The sequence below is a fragment of the Mus musculus genome, chromosome X (assembly GCF_000001635.26).
Source record: "Mus musculus strain C57BL/6J chromosome X, GRCm38.p6 C57BL/6J".
Classification (NCBI taxonomy): domain Eukaryota; kingdom Metazoa; phylum Chordata; class Mammalia; order Rodentia; family Muridae; genus Mus; species Mus musculus.
In genome coordinates, this window is record NC_000086.7 from 163929835 (window position 1) to 163949259 (window position 19425).

A 19425-nucleotide genomic window follows, 5' to 3' on the forward strand; every position below is an offset into this window, starting at 1 on the left:
AATTTTGAGCTACAATTTCAGTGTCAACTTGCAAAAATTACATTTTGTATTACAAACACTTTGTAAAAACATTGAACTTGTCCAGTCTTAAAGGAATATAATGTGTAAATTAAACCAGACCTTTAGAAAGGACATATATTATTAAATAATGCATGTTCAAAAAGCAACATGATTCTCTCCAGAGCACAGGCAGTGAGCACCTTGGAGAAATGTGATGAGCTTTAGGGAATAGTTATAGGGCATTTTTATCTAGAGATGCTGAGCATATGAACTGTATAAAATGCAGTGTAATGATGCTTTAACAAAGTCAGGGTTCCATGAAGTTTTCCTTTGAGTTGGTATTAGGTGGAAGCACTTTTAAATTCACATGTCCTTTGACTCAGGACAATGACTATTTTCTTTTCCACCTCTTTTGATAAAATATTTTACATTTTCATTTTTCCAGGTAATGTTTTAAATTGTAAGAAAAAAAAACATAGAATTCACCATTTTAACCATTACTCAGCCCACAGTATGAAATAGTTAAGTGGTTCAGATGTCACTCTCAGTATATTTAATGGTTATAAAAGCCAAACATTTTAAGCAGGGGAGATGGGACTCTATTGCTACTGTTGTTAGACTGTCTTTAAAAAAAAAAAAAAAAACCTATCATGAAAACATCTAGACAAAAACAGAGAATCCCAAAGAAAGGATTCATACACACATCATTCAACAACAGCAGTTATCAACCTCACATGCGCCTCAGGCACAAAGTGCTACTTCACCTTTAGTGCTCCAGTATTAAAGTGTTCCTAACAGCTAAGAAGCACACCACACAAAATGAACAAGAACTACTTTTGTCTTGTGATTGGCTCCATTTTCCTAATTGTCAGGGGAATGAATGACTTCTTACAGTTAAATTAGGTTCCAAAGACATTTTATATCAGATGGTTCATAGGCCTTCAGTCCCTCAATTTTTAGCAAGCCTGTTTTTCCCCCTAGTCTTTGCCATTAAAAACCAAACACCTTTTAATACCAGTTTGCCACATTCCTATTTAGGTGATTATATTCTTGTGGCAGTGTTTACCTTTCTCTTTTATCCTCCAACTTTCTTAGATCTGTAACCTGATTACACTGAAGTTAAAATTGGGGCGGCAAGTGTACTTCATAGATTATACTACCTCTTTGAAAAGTGTCCTTTCCCACTTAAGCTGATTTTCACCCATATTTCATTACTAGATAAGCATATTAACAGGCATTCTAAGAACATTTTTTGGCTATGGTATTTAATACTAAATGCTAAACCCTTCATTTAGATTTCAGCTAATATTTGTTGAAGCACTTTCTTTAAATCAGGCATTGAGCCTTAAACTCATTCTCAACACATGGAGGTAAGTACTACTACTTTTGTTTTCCAAATATGGAAACAACAGAGTTTAAGTCATTTAAGATGACACTGTATAGATTCCTACCATTCAACCTAACATTCTAAAGATTCCTGATGTAATTTAATTTTTCTTTTCCTTGTTTTGTGCTGTCTCATAATTAGGATGCAAAAGTAAGTTTATTATTGGTTAACAAAATCTTACATTATTTTCATCTATTAAAGTTGCTAGTAATAGCCAAACGTCTGGCCTATATGGTCCTTTTTTATTTTTGTAGTGTATAAAATTGGTCAGTTTGGAAATTTTTTAAATATCTCTTTTAGATTTGGCTGATTTGTCTTTAATATTTAAAAACAAATATTCATTCTTACATCAAGACAAAAAAAGCTTTTGTTCCATGGTGTTTTTTCTGTATGTCACCTCCACCAGTGCCAGTGGTTGCCCAGGGGAGGTCTGGGAAGGTAACTTTTCTAAAGCACTGTAGTGGACAGTTAAGGAAAAATGACACAAGCAGACATTTCTCTCGATAACATGTGACAAAAGTGAACATTGAAAGTTTGTTCAAACACACTAAAAACCTGAGAGGAGGGAGCTTTTCATTTGGAAGACATTTTGAATTTTAATATTTTAGATAATATTTTTCTGTATGTATTTTTATACATTGTTGCTAGTTAGTTTACAATGGGCTTGATTGCTGTTTGTGTTATAGCGATACCCAACACATTAGTCAATAATAGGTATTTAGTAAGTGCTAAAAACATTCTTCTGACATTTTAGACACAAATCTGAAAACTACTGGCTGTCAGCAGATTATTCCTGTGATCCTGAATTGCCTTCTTTAATCTCTATAATGAACGTGCCCTTCATGTGAGCTTTTTATATTCTCAAGACTCTCTGTATCTGCTTACCAGAGTCTCACATTTTCCCTCCACAGGAAGCTGAAACCCCACGTAGTGTTCTTGAAGAAATTGGACTGACATAACTGTCCTCCCTTGCTGATGACTTCTTGTGGCATTTCACACTGTAGATGGTCACTGCCTCTCATGTCCATGTTAGCTAATGGTGTAAGATGATGTCTTGTCAGTATTACTGTTTTGCTAAGCTGCTTCATTCAGGCCTACCCAATTTTTTTTAAAGGGAACTTTGGTTAATCAAATGATAAATTAAGGGACATAAATATGAATTAGGAAGATACAGACATTTTAAAGTATAAAGGCCAGTCTCATAATTATGTGCTTATATAAAATATGTCTATATCCATGTATTATCCAACAGTTTGGCAAAATACATTTACTATTGTACTTAAAAAAGGAAACTTAAATTATGTGAAACCAAAGACTAGAGTAACATTTCAGTACACATAAAAAATAAAAGGAATTGACACATCACACAGATCAAATTAATGCAAGTTTATTGAAAATGTCAGCGACCAAATTGATACCAAATACCCATATTGGATACAATATACTTTAAATCAAAGGGAATTTAGATGCTTTTAGAGGACTAACTTAGAATGATGCTGTTTTGCACTAAAATTCATTAAGTATTCTGAATGAATGGAACAAGGAACAAAGACTTTCCTAATCTTGAGCACATAATTTTTAAGGCCAAGTAACATTTGACTCCCTGAGGTGAAGTTTTGGTGGTCATAATCGTGTTTTCAATGCCCCAAAATAAAATAGCACGGTTAATTACCAGGTATTCTTCCTAACAGTATGTTGCTCTCTTCACGAAGTATTACATAAAGTCATTATCTAAAGCATGAATGTTCCTTCCGGGGTGCTTGTTAAAGCCAAATTTATTTTGCTTCCCTATTGCTTCCTTCCAGTTAGAAGTGCTATAGACTTGACAGCAGCTCCCTATTCTTTCCTGTCACTGTCTAGTCGTTGGAAGTCTTATGACAGCTTAAAAGATACCTTTCATATAGCAAAGTGAGAGTTGACTGAGCAAAGTGGCATTGGTTGGCCCTATATTTTTTGAAGCTGTATAAATGCGCGGCATCACTTTTATACATCCTGACACATACCTGAACACATCTCCCTGATTTCTATGTTCCCTTGTAATATGCTAGGCTGGAGTAAGCTTTGCTGTGATTGTGAACAACTTTCAAGCCACCGGAACTGTCTTATCACATCACCAATTAATGTAATAAATGTTCTGCAACACTGTGGTGTGCTTTTCTCTTTCCAAAAGTTTTGTTCAACTAGGGAGATCTTCTAAAGGAAGGGTACTCTTTTCTTCCCATACAATATTGACAATTCCTCTCCATCTGACACCCCAGCCCTGCAGCGAAATGTGATGGCGCTTGCACGCACGCACGCACGCACGCACGCACACACGCACAAAAATAGCAGAAGGATCAAGGAATGTTCATGTATTTCAACTCAGTAAAAAAAAATCACATAGATTCTATGCTACTTACTTACAACACATTTTCAATTAATAAATGCCGCTTTTAAGCCATGATGCAGTTGACTTTTATACGCTTTCTGATTTAGCAACTCGATTATTCCAGATAGTCAAGTGATAGCCAAATGGCAAATCCTCATCTCCTACATATGAGAAAGTTGCTAGTTCATGCAACAGAAACAGATTAATATTTGCTGAGTGTGTTGCCTCATGTAAGCAGCAAATCGAAACTTCTAGTTACAGTAAGAGTATGGTTATGGGGCCTTTCTGCTGCTGCAAATAGGAACTATTGCATTCTAAACCGGAGACATTTAAGATCAAGGGAAGGATTCTCATCAAATTTGAAAGAGGCATTTGTAGGTCTAAAGTGCCTTTGTTTTTTTTTTTAATATTTTTTATTATTACGTATTTTCCTCAATTACATTTAGAATGCTATCCCAAAAGCCCCCCATAGCCACCCACCCCAACTCCCCTACCCACCCACTCCCCCTTTTTGGCCCTGGCGTTCCCCTGTACCGGGGCATATACAGTTTGCGTGTCCAGTGGGCCTCTCTTGTAAATGCAGCTGTTCACTATCAAGCCTGTTGCTTTCTGTCAGTGATGCAGATTTGAGTCATAAGCAGTAATCGGGTTTATCACAGACATGCGCAGGCACCCATTCCTTATGGAAAAGGTAAGTTCAAAGTTCCTATCAGGGTAATGACCCAATCAGATTTTCTAAACGTCCCTTGCACTGTATACAGGCCCATTAACATTTAAGGGCAAGTCCTAACTTGCTTGCTTGTCTTGCGCTCAAGAAGATGGGTTTTATTTCCTTTCCCACCCTGATCTAAGAATTCTCAGCGTTAGGACTGGGTATGTAACTCAGTGGGAGCAGCCTTGCCTACCATGTTTGAAGCTTCAGCACCACACATACAAAATTATCTTGACATAATCTTAGCTGCAGTTTGAACAGTATTTTAAAAATACCAAACGTACTTAAAGCCATACAGTATTAATAAACCCAATAAATCTAGAAACCTACCATTTTGGGGATGAAGCAGGCATTTAGAATTGGAACAAGTTGGATTTTGTTAAACTTTGAGCACTTTGTACCTGTTTTGGTTGTTTTTTTTTTCCTCTTTTTAAAAAGGAGGCAGGGTCGCCTCCCAAGTGCAGGGAGTATTGGCATAAGCTACTGCACATGACTTGTATGCATCTTTACTGAATTCCCAAATGTCAGATTGCTAAGTGCCATGTGACAGTGAGCTTGGAGGCCCAAAGCCTGACAATGAACGTCTGCGAAGAAAGCGTCTCAGGAAAGCTGGGATAATGGCCACGAGCCGAGCCGGTAGCGACCACATTCACTGATGATCACTCTTGTGCTGGTTACATACACAAGGACTGGGTTTAACACTGGATGTACTCAACACTGACAACTCTAATTTCCTGGGAAATGACAAAATCCTTTACCTCTTTATAAAAAACTTTCACAACACACTATTCAAGATATACCCTGGCAGCCCCCAGGGGAAGGAGGAACTCTAAGAGATGGGGAAAGAGAAGTATGGAAATGGTACTTCAAAATTTTGAAATGGGATGTTTTAGAGAAAAAAAAATCTACTTTTACATATAGAAAAATAAAATAGAATATTTTAAAAGAAATGGCCAGAAAGTAGAAAAAATTAGTGATAATAAAAACCTTCACTTCAATACCTAAACCCTGCCAAAGTAGCAAAGCTGAAAATTCTAATTCTGTGCTGTGAGTGCTAAAAGGTTAGAGTGATGCTTGGAGTCTTCCTGGGAGGAAACCTGGATTACCTTTCTTGATATAGTTTACTCTAAGAAATAAGAGGGCCACCTTTAAAATCCAACAATAGGAATGTTGTCAAGTCTATTGGCAGATATACTCTATGTAGTGAGTAAAAATAAGAATTATGGGACTTGAGCATCAGATTGATGAAATGAGACAATTGAGTGAAAACCATCAAAGCAATATGGCCTTTGAATTAAAAAATAAAGTGTGTAGGGCTGCAAAGATGGCTCAGTGGTTAAGTGTACTTTTAGAGGATCTGGGTTCAATTCTCAGGACCCACATGACAGTTCACAATCATCTATAATTCTGCTCCAGGCGGATCTGGCATACTCTTTGGCCTCCACGGACACTGGGCTCCCAAATGTTGCACATAGATACATGCAGGCAAAACACCCATATACATTAAGCAGAAATAAAGGGTGTGGACCCCTAACAAGAAAAAAGGCGGGCTGAGAAGATGGCTCCGTGAGTAAAGGTCCTTGGTGTAAAAGCTTCACCTCGGTTCAATTCCTGGATCACATTGTATAAATGACCCCTAAAAGTTGTCCTCTGAACACACATATGCACACACATACACAGAGAGACAGAGAGGAAGAGGAAGAGGAAGAGGGAGGAAGGGAAAGAGGAGGAAAGGAGAGATGGAGGGAGGGGGAGAGGTGCACAGGCAGAAAACAGGAAAAAATAGTAAAGCATCACTCCAGCATTAACTGATGCTCTCGAGGTTATTATTACAAGTAATTTCATGTGTGTGTGTGTGTGTGTGTGTGTGTGTGTGTGTATAATTTCTCAAAAAGTATGATTTACATGATAGCATTAGCTAGCATCATCTATCTATACAGGTGAGTAGCTGCTATAAAAAGACAGACATATTTAAAAACAACCAAGTTTATTTAGATTTGGGACTCTGGGTGGTTTTGTCTCTACTACCTGACCTCCTGCCACGACTTCTGGACCTTGACGAGCTACTACTCCGGCTCCGGCTTTGACTCCAACTCCTGCTCTGGTTCCTGCCCCTGCCCCTGCCCCTGCCCCTGCCCCTGCCGCTGCCCCGGCCCCTGCTCCTGCTCCGGCCCCTGCTCCTGCTCCGGCTCCGGCTCCTGCTCCGGCCCCGGCCCCGGCTTCGGCTACGGGTCCGACTGCGGCTGCGGCTGCGGCTGCGACTGCGACTCCTGCTGCGGTGGCTCCTCCTGCTCTGGCTCCAGGGGCCCGGACTGTGGTCCTTTCTTCTTCTACTGGGTGAACTGCGCCTCTCACGACTCTTCATTCCATATCTGTGAGATTTCTTCACCCTGTGTCTGCTACTGCTCTTCCTGTCAGACTCGCCATTTCTCTTGTAGAAGTCGGGACTCGGGCTCCTCCTCCTCCTCCTTGACCTGCCATAGTATTCATCATAGTGACTGGCCCTTTCCCTCCTCTCTGAATTCTTACCGAAGGAGGAGCTAGTCCAATCTGGAGACGGGTAGAGGTCTCTATTAGCGTCCCTATATTCATTGTTGGGATTTCTGAACACGTGAAGAAAGTTGCAGTGCTTTCCTCTTGGACACTGCTGGACTTCAAATAAGCCTGTAAGGGCAAGTGAGAGGCAGCAATTACCACTGTATTACTGCGACTCGCTCTGTTTCTCAAGTCTGAGGATGGATTGTTTTCATACACTGCTCTGAAGGTCTAACATAGGAGGGGGAATCCTTCAACGTTCTTTACAAAATAAGAATAACATAATAAATACCCAGGCATGGTGACACAGTAGTGTTCAGCCAGGGCTACATAGTGAGTTTAAGGCCAGTCTGGGAATACAGGAGGTCCTATCTCTAAGACACACACACACACACACACACACACACAAAGAAAACAAAATAAAGGCACTTTTGTGGCTGAAAGTATTTTCAGATGACCTTGGAGATCAGGTACTGGTATAGAGAATCTATCAAGAACTATAGCTGAATAATAAAATGATGTAGCTGATTAGAAGTTGGTAACTATCTAAATAGAGATCTCTCTAAAGAAGATATACCAGAATAATGAGACAAAAAAGTTAGTTATTAGTTACTGAGAAAAATACTAAAGCTGTTTATATTTTGTTGCTGGTTTTAACGAAACAAAACTCCTGGTTTGAGGTTTGAGTTTTACTCAAGTATATCACTGGAATCACCCTGCATTTCTAGAACTCTAGAAACTTGCAAAATTAAACTTCCTATAAAAAAAATATACTACCATCCTGTTTATATACCCAACCCTTAATCTTTTATCTTTTTTTTTTTTTTTTTTTTTTTTGGTTTTTCAAGACAGGATTTCTCTGTATAGCCCTGGCTGTCCTGGAACTCACTCTGTAGACCAGGCTGGCCTCGAACTCAGAAATCCATCTGCCTCTGCCTCCCAAGTGCTGGGATTAAAGGCATGGGCCACCACCGCCCAGCTTCCAACCCTTAATCTTAGGGTGTAATAGTGGTTTTCATTTTCCTAGCAAGGAATTCGAAAATTCCATATATATATATATATACACACACACACATATATATATATACACACACACATATATATACACACACACACATATATATACACACACAAATATACACACACATATATACACATATATATACACATATATATATGTATGTATTCCTATATATAATAGAGAGAGAGAGATTGATTTTTCAAGACAAGGTTTCTCTGTGTAGCCCTGGGTGTCGTGGAACCCCCTGTGTAGAGAGCAGGCTGGCCTCACACTCACCGAGAACCACCTGTGTCTGCCTCCAGGGTGCTGGGATTAAAGATGTGCACCATCACTGCCCAGGATTTTTTATTTAGTTTTGAAACTTTTAAGGTTTATTTTATGTATGTGAGTGTTTTGACTGTGTTTACATATGTGCATCATATACATGCCTGGTGCCCATGGAGATCAAAAGAAGATATCAGATCCCCATCTCTCTAGCCCCTCCTTTTTAAAATTGATCAATAAATTAGTTTATTTATTTCAAGAATAGGTCTCACTATATAGTCCAAGCTGGCTTTGAACTCACAATCCTGTCTTGGCCTCCCTAGACAAGTTTTGGAATGTAAGGTGGTACCATCCATGCCCACCATAAATGTTTCTTAAATGACAGCATCCATTAAGAGAAGGCTGTTCAAGATTTAGACTTGCTTGATAAATTACATATTTTTTACGCCAGTTTTAAGCACCTGGGAAGGAAGAGCAGAAAAACCCAGAGAGAAGGGAGAAGAATACCCGTGAGGTATTAGAGCTTTGTGTCTCTTCATCTGGGGAACTTGCAGACTGATCTGGCTCGGCACTCTCTTAGCAATCAGAAAATGATGAGAGCTTCACAGCAGCTGGCTACTGTGCAGTGCTGAATCATTCCTGGTTTGGCAGCCGCGCTCAGATGAGTCAGTGTAACTGAGAGCACCCAGTGTACAACTAAACTGATCCACACCTACTTCAAGTAATGTGGGAAATGTTAGCCATGGGTAATGATTGTGCTGGTCATGACGGAAGAGTGCTTAGGGACTGAGCCTGAAACAAACAGCTCAAGTGAGGAAAGCCAATGAATAGAAAACACCTTTGAAAGTGCAGCGTGGTTTAGTGTGGGTATCTTTAGTTTAGATGCTGCTGCAGTGTCACACACAGAACCCAGAACTGAGGATCTGAAGACTGAAAATCAACTTGCAATTCTGTCACCAATATAGTGTGACCTCAGGCATTTATTTCATCCACAGAGTGAAGCACAGACCTGTTAAAGATCTAAACCATATCTACACTATGGTGTCCTTTATGGAACTACTCATCTGTAGTATGAGACAAAAGTGGTGCTTCATCCCTCTAAAATACTGCTTTCTTCCTATGAAGATCCCTTTTGTATAGTGCAGCTAGCTGTGGGGGAAGGGTACCACTACATTGGCTTTTACCACAAATTGCCATTTTCCACCGGGTCACTGGGCAGAATTCACACTGGAGCTGTCGTCCTGCATACCATCGTCCATTAAAAACAGAAAAGGCTGCTTGACAGTCTTCTTCCCTTGGAGGCAAAAATCAAGGGTGTGCTTTATAGTAACTCTCACAACATAGCAAACCTACTCTAAATTAGCCCCTTGTCCGCTTACTGTAGGACTTCAGCTCTTGTATTGCCTAGGTAGTCCTCAGAGCATTCAGATTCCCACAGCCTAGTTTATTCAGAGACCTTTCTCATTGACTTCCGAAAAGTTTTGTCACATGGAAATTGGCTAGTTAAAGCTTCTTAATCTGCAAGATTTGACAATTACATGTGCAAAAGTGTTTCCCCTTGCTAGAACCCATGCTGTCTCTGCTGTCCTTACTACTATGGCTAATTGAAGCCATTAGCCATGGCACTGCTTAGAGAAATGGCAATACATGCAGGAATGACTCAGTAACTACATTGCTATCTGGTCAAGTGCACCCTATTGGGAGCTTTAACCCTTTGTACCTTAGATTGGTATTTTCTACTCTATTCCAATTAGCCTTTATTCAGTTTGTATTTTTATGAAGATTATACTGTATGAAAGAATCAAAACTTCAGAAGTATAAAAAGAATGAAATAAAAGAGTATTATTTTCACATCTTGACTGTTTATGAGCTCTTCATATTGACATTTTGAAAAGTATCATGCATAGGAAAGCTACATATTCAGTGACAGACATCAAAGAAACAATGCCATAGCTATGATGAAACATGGACGATGTGTGTATGTCCCCAATACTTACGACTGGTACTGAACATACACATTGCCCCTCAGATGAGGTTCCAGGTTGCAGCTGACCTAAGGAACAAAGAAGAATTCTGTCACACACACACACACACACACACACACACACACATACACACAAAGTATTCAAAAGCAGCAAATGATCACATGCATCCTGTCCAGGCAAATAGTCCCTCAGAGTCCAAGACAGGCGAACACTTTCCTATCAAGTCAAGGCCAATCTAAGCACCTAACAACATTACAGACCTCAAATGCCTGGTCTCTGGTGATCCTTGTTTGTGGGTTTTAAACCCTATTAAGTATAAAATGTTTCATAACATGTACATAAAATGTACAAAAAAACAGAATACAGGGGTTGGAGAGATGACTCATCAGTTAAGAGCACTTGCTATGTGTGTGTGTACGGATATGTTTCTGTTTGGAATACAGATTATATATATGCATACTTTTACAGACACATGTATACATATAGGCATACATATATTCTAAAAAATATATCATACACATAAATATATAGTAACCAAAATGATATATAAAAGTTTTATGTACATGTGTGTGTGTCTGTGTCTGTGTCTGTGTGTGTGTGTGTGTGTGTGTACTGATTGATTCAGGTTGGATATATAACCAACACATGTAGTCTCCTGTGGACTATGAGTTGACAAAAATGTGGCCAAACACAAAAATCACAAACTTAATTAAAACATTATGATTTTTCTTCTAATTTGTTTTTGCTTCTGTCAGTTCAATTGTGGTTCTCAGGCATGAACTCTGTAGATCACATTGTGTCACAATGTCAAAAGTTTGGATACACTTGCTGGTATTGCTTTGTACTTTTAAAATTCTGTACAAAGAGCCTGTCTCAGAAAACGTTTCCGAATTTTAAAGGTCCAAAGTAATACCAGCGAGTGTGTCCAGATGTTTTTCCAATTTGTCTTTATTAACAACAACAACAACAACAAAAAAACCCCAAAAAACAAAACCTCAATTTAAACTCAATTGTAGTTGTCCTAAAACTCACTATGTAGGTCTTGAACTCACAGATCCACCTCTTCCTTCTAAGTGCTGGGATTAAAGGAGAGTGCCACCATGCCTGGCTCTATAATTTCTATATAGATGGTATTCTTTATTCTTTGTCAAGTAATACAAGCTTAATGCCTCAACTACTATAAAGTACACTAATCAAATCATATTTATATGTCTGCTCATAATTATCTACAGTGCTTGCACTCTCCCATTCACAAAGCCATCTCTGTAGATGTAAGGCCTTCTCTGGTGGGTTTCCACTTCACTCTGCTGTACATGAACGCTCTCACGAGTAGCTTTACTAGTACATATTTTCTACTTGATCTTGATATTAATAGAATTTACATCATGTAGCTGTGAATAATACCTCATTTTCATATAAGTAGGGATAAATAATTGATCACTGCTTTCAAAAATTACAAATTTGATTTGTCTAAAATGACATAAATAGCCCTTAAATATCCCTACTGGTGTTTAGCTTTTATCTTAGAAATGAAGCTATCCCATCTTACTTCAGGGTGTTGTTATTAGAACATCCTAAGGGGGACAGGATCCTACTCAATTTGTAATGCCATCTTTAGACAGTAGACTAAAGGGCCTCAGCTGTTCGTGTCACCCATGCCTTAGGGACCTTAAAAATCAGTTAATCCAGTCAGGATTGGTGGTGCATATCTAAAATCCCAGTAATAAGGAGGCTAAGGCAGAAGGATTACTATGGGCCCAGGCCAGCCTGAGCTGCAGAGTGAGCCCCGTCTCAAAAGAAAAAGTGCTACAGCACTTTTGCCCAGTGTGTACAAGGCCCTACATTCAATCCTTGGAACCACCATGTGGGTCCTGAAGATTAAATTTAGCTTTGTCAAACTCGGTGGCAAGTGCCTTTACTCACTGAGTCATCATGCCAGCCCAAGAGGAAGACCAATTTTTACTTCTTGTACATTTAAACTTTGTTTATCTACTACTTACTTATTTCTTTATTTGGGGTTTTTTGAGGCAGGATTTCTCTGTATATAGCCTTACTGAACTCACTCTGAGGACCAGGCTGGCCTCAAAACTCAGAGACCTCCCTGTCTTCCTCCTAAGTGCTGGGATCAAAGGTGTGTGTCACCACCACCTTTAAAATTTAAATGTTATTAAAAACAAAAAGCCTTTTCCGCTCCCCATTTAATTGCCCTTTTCTAGTTTCTCCTTTATCTTTTTATAATACTACGTTCTATTTCCCCTTCTTTGGAAACCAAATATTAAAGACTATATTTTAAATTTGAAAAGCAGATTGTAATCTCAGATTTCTTAAATATCCATAGCACTTGATTAGTCCAACTGTATACTTTCATTTCCGACAGCAAGAAAAAAGACCTATGGCTTTATTCCTACTTTCTCCAAAATAAGGGGTACTTCCCTTGTCGTTATATCACAAAGTCACTCAGGTTCAGATATGATCAATTCACAGACAAAGTAAGAGGCCTACATGTTGGGATTCACCCACTGAGTCCCTGGAATAGCAGAAGCCAAATCTCACCCTCCTCAGTGAGTGAAACTCAACGTCGGTACATGTAACAGGGTTCTGGGTGAGGCGCTGCATGTCCATTAGAGACAGCAGCTAAGTGAAGGCTTGGATGGCTATGTACACCAGGCCTGACAGTGAGTTCAACTTCTGGAAAGAGCTGTAGCACAAAGGCACTGAACAAGAGAGCCCTTTCCAACCCAGGCCCTAGCATTCAGAAAACATGCCAACACATGCTTATGATTTCCGAGTGTATCTACATGGCACTGTCCAGGGTAGAGGAGTGGAAAGGAAGACAATGTTTACCAAGTTTACCATGCTCAGCCTCAGGCCAGGCATATTTGGAACAAGCCCTAGCTCTGCCCCTATATGCCCTGTATGCCCTGTATGCCCTGTATGCCCTGTATGCCCCTGTATTTCAGGAGATGTCAGGTCCCATTCCAGTCTGTGCTCACCTTAAACTGAATCACTTTTCCCACACTCTTGAATTCAGGCAGGACATCATAATAGAAGTCTAGGAACTGTTGGTAGATCTCTTCTTCACTGAATTCTAGGCTTGAGTCAGGGTCATAGTCATCCCTCCGACACTGCTCCATTCCAAATGTTGTAAACATGCCCTTAATCAGCAAGGTGGGACTTGATGTGGGGAAGTTGTGTTTACGTGAACACCTGCAGAAGAAAGAAAAGTGAACTCATGTGTCCAAGAACAAAATCACACATTAAAAGCTTACCATTAAGTTCAAGAGCAAGACTCAAGTAACATGACTGTTTAGCCTTAACTACACAGTAATGAACATTGCTGAGAGGCTCAGTTACAGCATTCAAGAAAAATGTTGTAAAACTGGCTGATTTCTCACTGAAATACAAGATTAGGAATGAATTCCAAGGTCATATGCCATTCAAGAGCCTTTGAATACATTCATAGAGATTTCTCTATGTTGAACTATTGGGAAAAGGAAGGCCCAGTCATGTGACAGATTGCAGTGACAAGAATAAGATGCTGTATGTAGAAATATATTTTGCTTCTACAATCTTCAACTGATTCTCATGCCTATGAAATTCAGTAATCTGAACCAGTGAGATAACTCAGTGGGTTAAAGCACGTGCTGCATAAGCCTAATGATCTGGATTTGATCCCTAGATCTCCATATCCCCCCTCCTACACATGCGCACACACATATACACATACACACACACACAAGCACACACACACACACACACACACTACTCTCTCTCCTACACATATACAATGATAATTAATTTTTTAAAGCTGGGCACAGTAGTGGACACTTAATCCCAGCACCTAGGAGGCAGAGGCAAAACTATGAGTTCCAGGCCAGTGTTTTAAGGTGAGAGAATATCTCAAAAACAGATAGATAGATAGATAGATAGATAGATAGATAGATAGATAGATAGATAGACAGATAGATGATTGATAGACAGAATAGATGGTTGATAGACAGATAGAATTTTAAAGTTCTAATTTTAAAAGAGACAATATGATAATTTAAAATTTTCCAGTTACTCAAGTATCATCATTTTATCTATATATAGCATTTTAAAGTTTCATGTATTTTTAAATATTTTTCTCCACTCTGATCCTTAACAACCTAGTGAGGCTGATGGTACTTTACTTTTTCACTTTGCAAAGTGTGATGGCTAGTACTTATTGTCAACTTGACAGACTCTAGAATCATCAGAGAAAGGAGTCTTAATAAAGGATTGTCTAGGCTAAGGTTATCGTCTGAGAATGTCTGTGAGGGACTGACTGCCTTGGTACTTTAATTGATGTGGGGAAAGCCATCTTAATTATGAGTGGGACTATTCCCTGGGCAGGGGACCCTGGAGAGGTCAAATAGCATAGGCATGCATGCATTAAATCACCACCCTTGACTAGCTGCAATAAGTCCCTCCTACCTTGGCTTCCCCACAATGATGACTGTAAGCCTGGAGCTATGAGCCAAGAAACCTCTTTCTCCATTAAATTCCTGGATATTTTACCACAGCAACCAGAAAAGAATGCAATACAGAAAGGCAGCTGAAACCTAAAGCAGCACACCTTCCCAAGTCATGTGGTTGAGAAGAGCAGGACCTCTGGCACGTGGTCGATTAGAGAGTATAATAAATATAAGTTAATTTCTATTCACTTAAGGTAACTAATAACTGTGAAGAACAATTTTTTTTCATAGTTTAAAATGGAACAAGGTTAAGCTAACTATGCTATTCTAGAGTAACTTTAAAAAAAAAAAACATAGGAGTTCATTTACTCCTTTCTCTTGAAGCAAGCAGTAGAAGGGATAATACAGTTCAAAGACCGAAATAAAATTTTCCTGGTTGGGGTGCTAATTAGATATCAGTAAGACAAACTTAAGGGAAAGAAAAACTTAGGAAGGAAGTTTAAAAGTAGGGAATAGTGAAGAGGAAAAAAGGGTACAATGGCCCTGGCCGGACAATGGCTATCCTGGTCTATATAGTGAGGTCTAGACCACCCAAGACAAAGCAACAACAAAGTCGTAATTAAGGTATCTCTGTGGCCTAGCACCTAACTACTGCTGCTCTCAACCTTAGTTAAAGAAACTTCTTTCTGTAGTGGACTGTGGTTAATAACTGACCAAAGTGCTAAGAATAAGTGGCTATTGAATGCTCACCTCTAAACTGCTCCAAAGCCCAGGGAACATCACAGAAGGAGATGAAAAACATAAGTGCTAGTGGAAGGAATTGAATATTGTGAAACACTGTTTCCTAGACACAACATGGCCATTGCATTCACGAACTCAAAGCAACTATGGTTACCTTTGCAAGATGTGGTGGTTCGAATAAGAATGGACCCCATAAGCTCATATATTTCAATGTCTAGTCCGTAGTTGGTAGGCTGTTGAGGGAAGGGTTAGGAAGGTATGGCCTAATAAGTGAAGGTGTGTCACTGGGGATGGCCTTTGAGGTTTCAAAAGCCCCTCCCTGTAGCCTCTGGATCAGTGCTCAGCTACTGTTCCATCATCACGTCAGTCTGCTTCCCACCATGACGATAATGGACTAAACACGTTTAAACTGTAAGCCAGGCCCAATTAAATGCTTTCTTTTATAAGAGTTGCCTTGGTTTCTTCACGGCAATAGAAAAAGTGACTTAAGACATAAGCCCTGCATACAATCAAGCCCGTCAACATCCTAACATGGAGAGGGGAAAGGTACTCAAAAGGCCTTGTCCCTGGCAGTCAAACTGCTAGATAGGGGACTTTAGGGATGTCACCACTAGTAAATTGCCAAAAATCTAGTGAATAAGCTCACACTTGTGCACACAGAAGCAACACTCATTAAACTCAGTGGGTTATTTAAAAAGAAAAGACATTCAAAGAGGACGGACGTACTGGAAAGAAGGGATCCAGAGGGATAAGAGAGTAATGGAGGTAAATATGATCAAAATACATTACAGACATGTATGAAACTATCAAAGAATTTTTTAAAAACTACAACCAAAAAGTTTAACAAAAGCAAGCATCCAAAGAAATGCGTAGGTTAAGGAATTATTTCTCTTCCTGACAAGGTGTTCACATGCCTAGAATGTAGTTCCTCAGGACAAGTTCCAGTTTAGCCTGCATTATAGATTAAGACCTCATTTTGAAAAGAGAGAGAGAGAGAGAGAGAGAGAGAGAGAGAGAGAGAACAAGCAATGGCAATGTCTCTCTGGCATGTGACCAACTGTTGTCTGAAGACAGCTCGGGCTTCCAGAACTAAGTTCACACAATGCTATGCCCCAACTCATTACTTGAACAATGCAAATAGCCAAGTTGTTCTCATCCTTTGCTGTTTGTGATGGTAAAGTTTCATGTGCCTCTGATAACATATTTCCTCGGCAGGAGGTGTTTTATACAGACCATTGTTTATTTTGTGTGGATGCACCACACCATGGCACAAATGTGAAAGTTGGAGGATCACTAGGACTCAGTTCTCTCTTTCCACCTTGGAGATCCAGGGATCCAACTCCAGTAATCAGGCTCTGCAGTAGGCGCCTTTACCCACAGAGCCATCTCACTGGCTCTTAAGCCATCTTTTATTATTTCTACTTGACACTGAATTTTCTTAGAAAAATGTTTCTAAAGGTACGGAAGGGAAGGTAGCCTCCTTCCCTCAGTTCCCCCAGTCCCTCAGAAGAAGCCCTTTCTACTTCTTTACCGGATTCTGAGTCACAGACAGGCTGGCGATCCACAACTGTAGCCATCAAATTCACAAGGTACTACATATTATACATCAATCCTGGAACACACCAGAAATAGCTGGAAGCATCTAAATACTCGCTACGCGTCTACAATTCTGGTTTCCACAATCTGAGGTGAGACACAGTTTTGTTTAGCCTTTTTCCTTTTTACAGGATTCCACCGTGTGTCCAGGGTTGGGAACTACTACTGTCTTTTAATTCTTACAAAGTTCTATTAACTCTGTGTATTTGTGTGTATTGCGGAGTATATCTATAGGTACCTGTAGAGGTCAAAGAAGTATCAGATCCTCTGAGGCTGCCTGACACAGAGCTGGGAGCTGAACTTAGGTCCTCAGAAAAGCAGCACATACTCTTAAGGGCCAAGCCATCTCTCCAGCCTGAAGCTAGTACTCTTGAAAAATAAGAAATAAGCTCAGCATGATGGCACACACTTGAGATATGGCAGCAGGAGGATCAGTAGTCCAAAGCCAATCTTGGCTTCATAGAGAGTTCAAAGCCAACCTGGGCTCCATGAGACCGTCTCAAGAAACCAAATGATTACTAGGTATGGTAGCACACACCTTTTTTTGTTGTTTTTTCAAGATAGGGTTTCTCTGTATTGCCCTGGTTGTCCTGGAACTCACTTTGTAGACCAGGCTTCCAGGCTAACCTCGAACTCAGAAATCCACCTGCCTCTGCCTCCCGAGTGCTGGGATCAAAGGCGTGTACCACCACGCCCAGCTGGTAGCACACACCTTTAGTCTCAGCATTTTGGAAGCAGAGGGACATGGATTCCAAGCCCACTACACAGTAAGACCTCAAAAACAAAAACAAAATAACAAAAAAGAAGAAGAAGAAGAAAAAGAAAAGCAATGATTCCGCTTACCCCTTGTCTGGCACAGAGTGGGTAAGTAGTAATGAGACCATGCCACCCGCCGACAGCTTAGCACAAAACGGTAAGTAGTAATGAGACCATGCCACACGCCGACAGACTCGCTTACTGTTAGGAAGCGCTTGCTTCCTTTGACTTCCACATAAAGTCATAGTATAAAAATATCATCATTACCTTGCATTACCTCAACTATTTGCTAAATGACTGAAAACATCAATACCATGTCTCTATGTATCTTACCTTCGAAAACTAAGTTGGAGGGCAAGAAGCATGACCATATCAGAAAATGACAACAGTAACAACAAAAATAATGAACAATGAAAGTGATGAAAACTCAGGACCCAGGCACCCAGCCCTGTGTGTTCGCCATGCTCAGCTCAGCCTCCAAGGCACCTCAAAAAGGTAGGATTATGCATCATCTTCATTTCCCTGATGAGGGAGTTACAATGTAGAGAATTTAACCAAAGGAGTCGATTCCTAAGTCTGAACATACTGACAGCAGAGAATTAAGAGCCCATTCCTCTACTTGCTACAATACTATCTTTCATAAACATCTCTATACCCATGCCAAATTGGAAGACTCCTTAGGGGATGGATTTACTCTTCAAAAGGCATTTCTGGCTATTCTAATCACTTCCAACATGTAATCTCCCTACCCACGGTGGCCTCCTGGGAGTCATGTGAGCATGGAAGAAACCAACAAGCAAAGGGTCCTACTGTCTCACTAGGCATACAAACCACACTTAAGGACACAGAAAACAAACTCGAAGGTATTTTGGGAGTTGTTTTGTTTTGTTACAAATAATTCAGACATTGTTTTTTGGTTGGTTGGTTGGTTGGTTTGGGTTTTATTTTTTTAACCTTATAGGTCTTTTGCTTGCATGCATGCATGCATGCACGCATATATATATATTCTTGTGTGTGTATGTGTCTGTCTGATTTTGTGTTTTCATGGAATTTCTGTGTGTGAGAATGTGTGTCTCTCTAACTGTGTTTATGTGTGTTTTTTCTGTTTATTTTGTCTTATACTGTTTTTTTTTTTTTTGGTTTTTAGAGACAGGGTTTCTCTGTGTCGCCCTGGCTGTCCTGGAACTCACTCTGTAGATCAGGCTGGCCTTGAACTCAGAAATCCACCTGCCTCTGCCTCCCGAGTGCTGGGATGAATGGCGTGCGGGCGCCACCACGTCCAGCCTGTTTTGGCTTTTATTTGAGGTTTTTAGATGCCTGTTTGTTTTCTAATAAGAAAGAAAGGGTATGGATTCTGGTGGATGAGGAGCTGGGGGAAGACCTAGGAGGAATTTTTGGAAAAGGGGAACCATGATCAGAATATATTATATGAAAAAAATCTAATTAAAAGTAAGTCTTCCCTAAGGCTATGGAATGCAAAGGATTCACTCGTTAAGCCCATTTCATTAGCAGGCGAGGGGGTACCACATATGTGATGGTGAGCATAGCAGACTAAAGTCTATGCCGCTTCCAAAACCCCAACACTTTCCAGAATTTCATTCTCACACAAAGCCAAATCCATTAC

At 39.9% G+C, this 19425-nt stretch overlaps 2 protein-coding genes across 8 annotated transcripts in view; one reads left to right on the top strand and one right to left on the bottom strand.

Annotated features, from left to right (window-relative positions):
- Positions 1-3832, top strand: part of Ap1s2 (adaptor-related protein complex 1, sigma 2 subunit) — a 25213-nt gene extending 21381 nt beyond the window's left edge. Inside the window, exons 5-6 of one of the 4 annotated variants that reach the window (NM_001290379.1) lie at positions 1529-1537; positions 2299-3832. In NM_001290379.1, coding sequence (NP_001277308.1) covers positions 1529-1537; positions 2299-2346 — 57 coding nt within the window. In that variant the 3' untranslated portion in view covers positions 2347-3832. The remainder of the gene's footprint in view (positions 1-1528; positions 1538-2298) is intronic. The other 3 variants (XM_011247769.3, XR_387077.4, NM_001290378.1) reach the window with 3 other exon arrangements.
- Positions 2760-19425, bottom strand: part of Zrsr2 (zinc finger (CCCH type), RNA binding motif and serine/arginine rich 2) — a 26073-nt gene continuing 9407 nt past the window's right edge. The window contains exons 1-6 of one of the 4 annotated variants that reach the window (XM_011247814.3): positions 15604-19419; positions 15459-15515; positions 13266-13479; positions 10285-10340; positions 9472-9581; positions 2760-7131 (exon numbers count right to left, since the gene is read on the bottom strand). In XM_011247814.3, the coding sequence (XP_011246116.1) occupies positions 6455-7131; positions 9472-9581; positions 10285-10340; positions 13266-13424 (1002 nt within the window). In that variant the 5' untranslated portion in view covers positions 13425-13479; positions 15459-15515; positions 15604-19419 and the 3' untranslated portion in view covers positions 2760-6454. Of the gene's footprint in view, positions 7132-9471; positions 9582-10284; positions 10341-13265; positions 13480-15458; positions 19420-19425 lie in introns of those variants that run through there. The other 3 variants (XM_011247815.3, XM_006528797.4, NM_009453.3) reach the window with 3 other exon arrangements.